Source organism: Morone saxatilis, unplaced genomic scaffold (genome assembly GCF_004916995.1).
Source record: "Morone saxatilis isolate NCDOM2014 unplaced genomic scaffold, NCSU_SB_2.0 Contig16, whole genome shotgun sequence".
In the NCBI taxonomy this organism is placed as follows: Eukaryota; Metazoa; Chordata; class Actinopteri; family Moronidae; genus Morone; species Morone saxatilis.
Window position 1 is genome coordinate 25,066,423 of NW_023339718.1, and position 8,919 is coordinate 25,075,341.

The following is an 8,919-nucleotide window of genomic DNA, read 5'->3' on the forward strand; positions in this document are numbered from 1 at the left end:
GTCCTCAAGGCAGGACAGGACACAGCGAGCTGAGACTGGGGCTCGGCAGTCCATTCATCACAACTTGTCCTTCAGCACTGTTCTGTCCCGGCAGGCCCGCTGCTGCTCCATGGATCAACAGAGGACATGTTTGAACAGCTGACCCAAGGCCATGAAAGTGGGTACTGCAAAAGCAGAGAACCATCAGGGCTGGCATATCAAAGGCCATACATCAGGCGTCCAAGAAAATACCTGTGATCTATGTAGTGAGAGGGGTTTCTACAACTACTGGCCTTTCAGTGAAGGCGGCTCCCGTTGCTTGGTTACTATCCTGGCTGCTTTCTTAGCTAAATGAAATCTGGCCCTCTTTGTCTCTATGCTCTCTGATTTACAACACTCCATACTGGCTTTAATGTAACAAGTCAATGACAACAGAGACCTGCAAATGCTCAATCGACCAGGCTGTGCCTTATTTTGTGAAGAAAAGCTGAAAAGGCAAAGCAGAAATACAGATACTGTACAACAGAACTAAATGTCTACAGCCACGCTAGCAGCTCTGTGAGACTGTATGCACAGTGGGGCTTTGAGCTAAAAGCTAACATCAGCATGACACAACGACAGTGTGAACATGCCGATGTTTAAAAGGTATTATGCTGGGGTGGCTGGGCACCCTGTGGCACCCCTTTAGATACGCACCTGAAGACAAAACAAGGAGCTTGTACCTTAAAGAGGAGCTACTTCTGTTGCATGGACGTGGTTTGTGAATGAAAAGTCTGACACAGACCAGAAAACTATACTTTACACAAACGCAACTATAAAGTGTTTTTCATTTATTTTTTTATTTATATATTGTTACATGCTTAATTGAAACTGTTTATACAGTTTCTAAATAAAATAATCATCAAATATCACTAAGTACTTTTAATTTGAAATAAAAAATAGGCATTTCTGATTTTATATAAACTATTCATTGAATTAAAAATATGCGCTATATTGTGATATGTATTGTGATTTAGATATGAAATTACCTTAGATTATGGCCATATCACGCAGCCCTAGTGGCAGTCCATCCAATAGCTGTTGAGATATTTCAGTCTGGACCAAACCGTTGGACCGACCGACAGCCACCCACAGAGCCACGAGCCTGGCTTATACAAAAAAAAGGTGGTCAATGGCATGCGATATACAAAGTAATGACACTCCTATACCTTGGTTCCAATGGATGGACTACTAGAGATTCACTTACAAACTCTAAGTCATTCAAAAGGCCATTTAGTTGAGATAGGCTGACATAGATTTCAGCAATGACCCATACATCAAAGGGACATGTTTTTCGATAACAATATTGAATTCTCTCTGACTTGATAAGAGACCAGGCCTCACCTTTCACTCGACTCTGATTCTATAGAAGCTCACACCCAGATGCTATCAGATATAGCCAGCAACATAATAAAAATAAAATTTACGCAGGACTGTTTGTGGGTTTCCTAATTACTGTGTGTATGTGTGCGGGCACTGTCACACACACATCCCCCCAGTATGCCTTATGGCTGCTTGGAGGTTTGCTAAATAGGATGCTATCATAAAGCAGCCTTGTAAAAAGCTCATCTGGTGCACACGATCTGTAAACACAGATATGAAGGAGTTCATGGAGCCTGCGCAAACTGACACCTCTAAATTTGGAGTATATTACCACAGCCATGTAGTGCCAGCACTTGCTCTACAGCAGAGGCCAAATTAATGTGAACACACATAAGCGCTGCTTCTTCATAAAGACCGTGTTCTACTTGTGCTGAAACTTGAGAGTAATTGCTCCACAGTACAAGTGTGATTAATTACAGTTTGCAGCAATAAATATGTGTTTATTTAGAGCAGATGTAAGAATCTTCAAAGATTAAAGAAATTAAAATGATATTCAATTAATAGCTATGAATATTTAAGCAGTTTTGTATCACTTTATTACAGTTATGTGTGTGTGTGTTTAGGTGGCTGTGGAAAAGAAGTTATCACCCATACAAAGAAGAAAAACTACTTTTTCTATTTAGCCGTTATTTCTATCCACAGTTGTTATCTATTATTTAGGATATATGAATATTCCATGGATACTCACAATATAATATCATTTGTGTATGCTCTGTGGCTGTTGTTTTGACCCTTGCACTTCATATTACTGTATATATGTACACTTAATGCAGACTAAATTAAGAATGTGTCATTGCTGCTTTGTGTAAAAATATCAGCTAAATGCCTATGATGAGAGTAAGGGAGGGAGGGAAGACTACTAGGGAGCAGGTGGGAGTAGGGGTAGGGAGGATGGGAAGGAAGGGAGGGTCAACTCATTTTGCTTTGCTATCAACATAATTGTCATTTTATTTTTTCATTTTTATGTATTTGTTTCTTATTTCTAACCCTTTGTTAGTTCTTACATAACCTTTTTCTTTTTTGTATTTAAACAGTTCTTCATTCGGGACGCCCAGATAGCTCACCTGGTAGAGCTGAGGCCCCATGTACAAAGGCTGAGTCCGTGCCGCAGCAGTCCAGAGCTCGAGTCCGACCTGTGGCCCTTCACTACATGTCATTCCCTTTCTCTCTCCCCCCTTTCTGATTACCTGTGTGCCTCCGAGTGTTCCCAGTAACCTCAATGCCACATGCACAATTGTATGGACTATGAAATTGAGCACTGAATGTACTAATGTAATGTGAAAAATATCTGCTCAATAAAAAGGAATACATATTAAATGAAATACCATACATGGTGTTTTTGACTCTTTTCTTAAAGGCAGTTTACCCTGCCTAAGTAACTTTTTCTCATCATTATACAGTACAGTGAATCCTCCGCCTACCGCATTTAATTCCCAAGTGTTTTTCACCCTCAAGGGAATTCTTTTGCAAGTGCTGAAAAAACATAAAATCACAGGGAAAAAAAGATGTGTCCATGTGTATCACTCAGGGCTCACACAAAGATTGCAATATTTAAGAAGAAACCTACCCGGCTGCAGTCTAGACAGGACCGTGGAATGAAGACATGTGGCTGTAAGAGCACAACTGATTGAATCTCCTGACTGAGATGGATGAAGGGTATCTGCGGCTTTGTTACATGATTTAGCACTGTGACTGAGTGGGCCTTCTCAGCCTGTCCTGATTGCCGTCCCCTCAGATTAAGTAAGACGGAAGCTCCTGTGTTCATCCAGGACAGATTAGGCCATCATGACTCAAGCGTTTTGGGAGGAATTCTGAATAGCAGCCCGCTTAGCGCGTTGATTCTGGGGAAATGGCAAAGTTGAGGGTAAAGGAGCGAAAGAGAAGATTAGTAAAATGTCACTATTGCTGTTTGTAGCTATTACAGTGTCATTGCTTACTGAAACATCTTTGCTTCTACTAACAAATATTTGCATTATTAATCAATCTACAGACTATTTTTTTGTTAAATTGACTGATGATCTATAAAATTGTCCATCAACATTTTTCAATTTTAATGAACATTTTTAAATTAAGTCTTGACTCAAGGTCCACTTACTAGTTTTTCTGAATAAACTCCATCGATTGAGGAAGAGTGTGACATGCACTTGAAAGCCCTCAAAACATTTTTTCTTTTGGAAATAACTTTCACACTCAAGCCTAAATGTTTTGTTTTATCCAACTAACAACAACCTTAAAGGAGCAGTGTGTAGGATTTAGTGGCATCTAGCAGTGTAGTTGCAGACTGTTACATTCTCGCCTCACCCTCCCATTCCAAGCACGTTGGAGAGACTACGGTGGCTCCGAAACTTCACAGGCCATATCTACAGCCAGTGTTTGGTTTGTCCATCTACTGTAGAAAAATGCCGGTTCAAGATGGCCGCCTCAATGGAAGAGGAGCTATATGTAGATAAAAACAGCTCATTCTAAGGTAACAAAACACACAATGATTTTTATTTTCAGGTGATTATACACTAATGGAAACATACCTATGAATATTATCGTCCATTTCTACCATTGGATCCTCCTAAATGTTACACACTGGACCTTTAGGGTATTCAATTTGCAGTGATACAAAACTAAAACAAAAAAACAGCAAAACTGCACATTTGAGAGTCTGGTCTGTTTTGCCTATAAAAATTGATTACCATCTCTAACTAATTAATTCTCTGTCGATTTCAGTCGATTTGAAGCTTTTCAACTAAAAACAGCTTCCTAATGCTGCTAGAACATAAAAACATTAAGGTTGCAGGCTGCAAAACCTAAAACCTACGACAGACGAGGCTAAAATAATACATAAAACTGAGGGGATCTGCTAAGTCTTCTTTTATATTACACATTTTTACATTGTTAAAATAACAATATTGATTGGTGCAGCTTTAATGTTTCTCATGTTGCTGCTTTTTATCTGTAACTTCCTACAGCTGCATTAATCTCATTCACTCTTTTGGTCCCCTGATGGTCCCTACTAGACGCCCCGAATGACTTTGCAGTGTACACGTACAGAAACAGTGGCTGGGAAAAGTTGAATGTGTAAGTATCATTCAGCCACACAGCGGACAGGAAAACCCAATGAGCTGCCGGGCTGATTGCTGACTACATTAAGCCTCTTAGGCAGCACGCTGATGAATCCACTCGTTGAATTGTGAAGGTAATAGTCTTGACATAGCAAAGACATAACTCATCGACTGTACCTGCAAAGTCCCCAAATGACAGCAATCTCAAGTAGGAGCCAGTCCAATATGAAAGAGGACTTTGCTTTTATTACCATCATCATTACTGTATATCATTTCTGAATGTACAGCCATTTGGTTTCATTTAAATGTAAATCTGGGCACTGAACTGCGTGCGTTGTCACCCACGGCAGCCTGACTATGATGATTCATTCTGGGATCGGCAGGGAAAATATAAGAGCCCCTTTACTTTCTCTGAGGGAAAATAACAGATTTGACCTTTGTCTGTTTTCATGAAAGCTCTGTACACAGCAAAATAAAAAAACCTTGAAATTTTATTTTTTTCTTCTAGAAAACAAAAGTAGCCACCGTTTTGTGCATCCTTTGTACTCTGCTGTCTCTCTTTTCTTTTTTCTTTTTTTTTGCCCAACCTGAAGAACAAGAACAGAGAGGTACAATCTGTGCCGCAAGGTCAGGGGTGGACTAAAGCCTGAGGAGAATTGACGAGTCCACATGTCAAATGAGTTTATAGCAACACAAGAGACACGGCATCACATGCCATGTGGCGATGGCTACTTCAATGAGACTTGACACATATTGTGCATCTGTGGAGCTAGAAGATGCTGTTTGCTGCTAATATTTATCAAATGAGCTGACCATTGCGCATGTGCACAATCTTTCCAACAGGGCAAACATTAGCAGCTCCATACCCTGATCTCATAGCATATTCTTGTAATCATATAGCATTAGGGAAATGTACAGCAGAGCATGTTGAATTATTGGCAAATGAACTGGATGACATCAACAATCCTTAATCAAATATCAGATAATCCCCTCGCTCATTATTTTTCTTTCTCTATACACACCCGCTCTCTTGCTAAATCATACATCACAAAAACTAATCACCAAGTCCCAAATAAATATGCCTCTGTGTCACATGAAATCAACAAGACCTTCATCAGGAGCTAGGTTATGAGGGATATTACATATCAATGCACTCACATAGCATCTTTGCATCTATAAGCAGGGCTTCATAACATAGACAAATACATGGTTATAGCTGAAACCTGATCTATAAGGAAGTCACATCTAATATCAGGAAGCTGTATCTTTAAATCTCTTATGTGTTTCATGTCCAGTACTGTGCAACACGATTGAAAAGCCTTTTAAAGTTTCCCTCTGGGCCACACCACGCTTAGTGACGGCCGTGTTGCACAGGAGGAGCCCTCCTTCGTGACCCCTCGCGTGAGTCTCATCCCAGCCAACAGGGCCTGTGAACATCACTGTTGATCCTTGAGAGCTTAAATCTGGCTGAGTGCGAGTTAGCACAGTCAAGACCCGCCGCGGGCGGTTCGTGGAGTCAACTTTGCCGGGAAATGTCCGTGTGACACCTGTTGTTACGTCTGTGGCCTTTGAGACCGATGTGACGTGCAGAGAGATGGTAATGCGGAAGGCGTTTGTGCACGAAATGTCACTTCAGTTACTGCAGCACATGATTGAAGCATTCAGGGGGCATTAATGAGATTTTTATGCAGCTGCATCAAGAGCTAAAATGATTAGTGGATTTATTGATGAGTCAGTGATGGACAAAAATATCAATCTATTTGGTAATGAATTTAATCATTGGAATAATTATTTAAGCAAAAATATCAAGCATTCTCTGATTACCTTCTCAAAACTTAGGATATTATCTTTTGAATTTGGTGCTCAGATAAAACCAGGAATATGGGCTCAGGGAACGATATCAACAGACATCAACAACTAAAGTCTCTTTAAGTGAGAGACTGCAGAGTTAGCCTGTTTGCCCAACATAGAATTCTGGTATGATTCCACCTTTGCACACAGGATCAAACTTGAATAACATCTACATTCAAACTGTCTCTGAAACAGCAGTGAACAAACTAGGGCTGCAACTAAAGATTATTATTTTAACAATTATTCTGTGGATCATTTTCTCAATTAATTATTAATTGATTAGGTCTATAAAATGTCAGAAAATAGTGAAAACATCCTCAAATGTTTTGTTTGTCCTCAACCCAAAAATATCTCTATAGTTTGTAGTAACAGTAGTTCCAACCTAGGGGTCAGGACCCCCAGCCAAAGAGAAATCATTTACAGGACAGGAAAGACAAAAAAATATTCTCAATTTTTTTTCTCTAATCAACACTTATGTCATCATTTAACCTTGATGGTGACATCAGATAATCTCAGTGATGTCATACGGTTCACACCTGTTTTTTATACAAAGCCTGCATTATAAACGGAGGTGTGGGGTTTGAAAGATATGGCAATTTTTCCGCCTGGGAGGGTATAATGAAAGACGCTATCAAGCTGCATTATGGGAATTGTAGGATCCAGTGTTACCGCAGCTTGACCCATACCAGGGCCAAAAGTCAGGATATCTCAGCCTTTGCTGCTTCAATTTTGACTGTTCTTTTTTTTATCTGACTCCTGTGAGTCCTCCAACTTTATATTGGTGCAATAATAAATAATAACTGGAGTAATGAAACTTCTCATGGCTCATAAATGTGCCGCGTGCAACCTGTGACAACGGGGTTGCAAGAAGACATTGTGTCATTTTAAGGGGGTAAATGCATTGTAACCATGCATTTAGCTCTCTTTTCAGAATGTGCTTTCATCATTTCTTAGCTTTTTTTAAATTTACGTTTAATTGAGTTTTGTACATTTGTAAAGTGCAACTTTAGTGTTTAATGCACAATTTCCACACAATACACCAATAAAATGGTATATAGACACAATCCAACAGATGTGATCAGATCCACCAATAAGATGAAAAAGCCGGAGAGCTCAATCTAACGGGGGACTTTCCACACCCATGTTCAGTGACTGTAGAGGGCAATGGAGTCTTGATGCTGTGACCTCAATCTATTACTGCACTCACTTCAGCTCCATGGGCTGCCATACAGTGAGTTTAGAACATGTGGCTCTGAAGGGGGGGTAAAATCAGATCTAGCTGCACCTACTGTAACCTACATTAATAGGAAGGTGAAGAATCTCTTCTGTGCCGCAGTCATTACAGTAGACACAGAATGATGAGCCATTTTTTCAGAGATGCACAGACACAATCAGATGACTGAAAAACAAACATATTATTGTGGAGCTGTGTGCTTATACATTGTTACATTTGATTAAAATGAGTGCAGCAGCTACAACTCACTGAAAGCTCAGCTTTGGAAAAGTCTGCATAAAATATCACTTGAAAAATCTGTAGAACATTTTTTTTCTTGATTTTTGTTCTCCATTAAAAAAAATATATATACAACATCAAACTGGGACAGATGCCCAATCCTCAACAACCCCCCCACCTGGCACATCCTCCCCACATTCAAGTGTAGTTTTACCTATAGAATATGTCTAGAACATGTTCATTATCTTTTTGTAAATCACATGGGCACATGACTTTGAACAAATGATCAAAAAATGCATGTCCCCCCGTCCACTGAAATCCAGCTCGTGCCCTTTCAAAAATCGTTTTATGTGCCTGGAACAATGCTTTTCTTATTTTTAATTCAGCATAAATAGTGCCTGTCCCTGCGCCCTGCACAGGCAGCCTTACACAGATTATTACCCCCCATATCAGGGAGTGAGTCGCTTTATAAAGACAGAATCTGTACAGTAACTCCCAGAGAAAATGCGTTGACATGCCTGTTGCACAGGCGTGTCTGAATTAAAGCCTGCTCCTGAATGCAGCGCGGTCATGATGATGGATTCATTAAAGACTGCGAGAACTGAGTGAAACTGGCACAATTAACATCGATTTGAGGGGAATATGAGGAAAAAAAAGAAAGAAAGATAAACAGTGAGGGAACTTGACAGTGCGAGCCGCGGCTTGATGAATCAATACCAGGAGCTCCGCTGCGCACTGGGGGAAGAGAGAGAGCTCAAACAGTGACAATAAGTCCGGGGATGGCTCAAAAAGCCACGCTGAAAATTGCATGTGCACAGTGGTACATCTTCACAAATGCCCCAAATATTTACAAACGCGACAGAAACGCGAGAAGTGGTGCGTAACCACGAGCATGGCACAAGCTTCTTTTTAACACGCCGGGGGAAAAGCGTCTGGAACGCAGAGGCAGTGAAAGTAGCCATGCACGCACACGGACACAGCTCTTACCTTTGGAGATCACGGACACTGTGCAATAAACGAGGAGCAGGAGGCCCGTCATGGAGAGGTAACGTCCTTTTGTCAGCGCACCCATACCGACGCGTAGCTCTCCACGGGTACGCTGCCGGGGTGACGGTGCTCCGGATCTCTGGTGCCTCCTCTCGCCTCCTCCGAGCTGTACGA

The 8,919-nt window shown here is 40.7% G+C and overlaps 1 protein-coding gene across 1 annotated transcript in view; it reads right to left on the reverse strand.

The window, feature by feature from the left end:
* unc5db (unc-5 netrin receptor Db) overlaps positions 1-8,905 on the reverse strand; it is a 192,004-nt gene extending 183,099 nt beyond the window's left edge. Inside the window, exon 1 of the mRNA XM_035659245.1 lies at positions 8,746-8,905. Coding sequence (XP_035515138.1) covers positions 8,746-8,830 — 85 coding nt within the window. The 5' untranslated portion in view covers positions 8,831-8,905. The remainder of the gene's footprint in view (positions 1-8,745) is intronic.
* Positions 8,906-8,919: the final 14 nt, after the last annotated feature.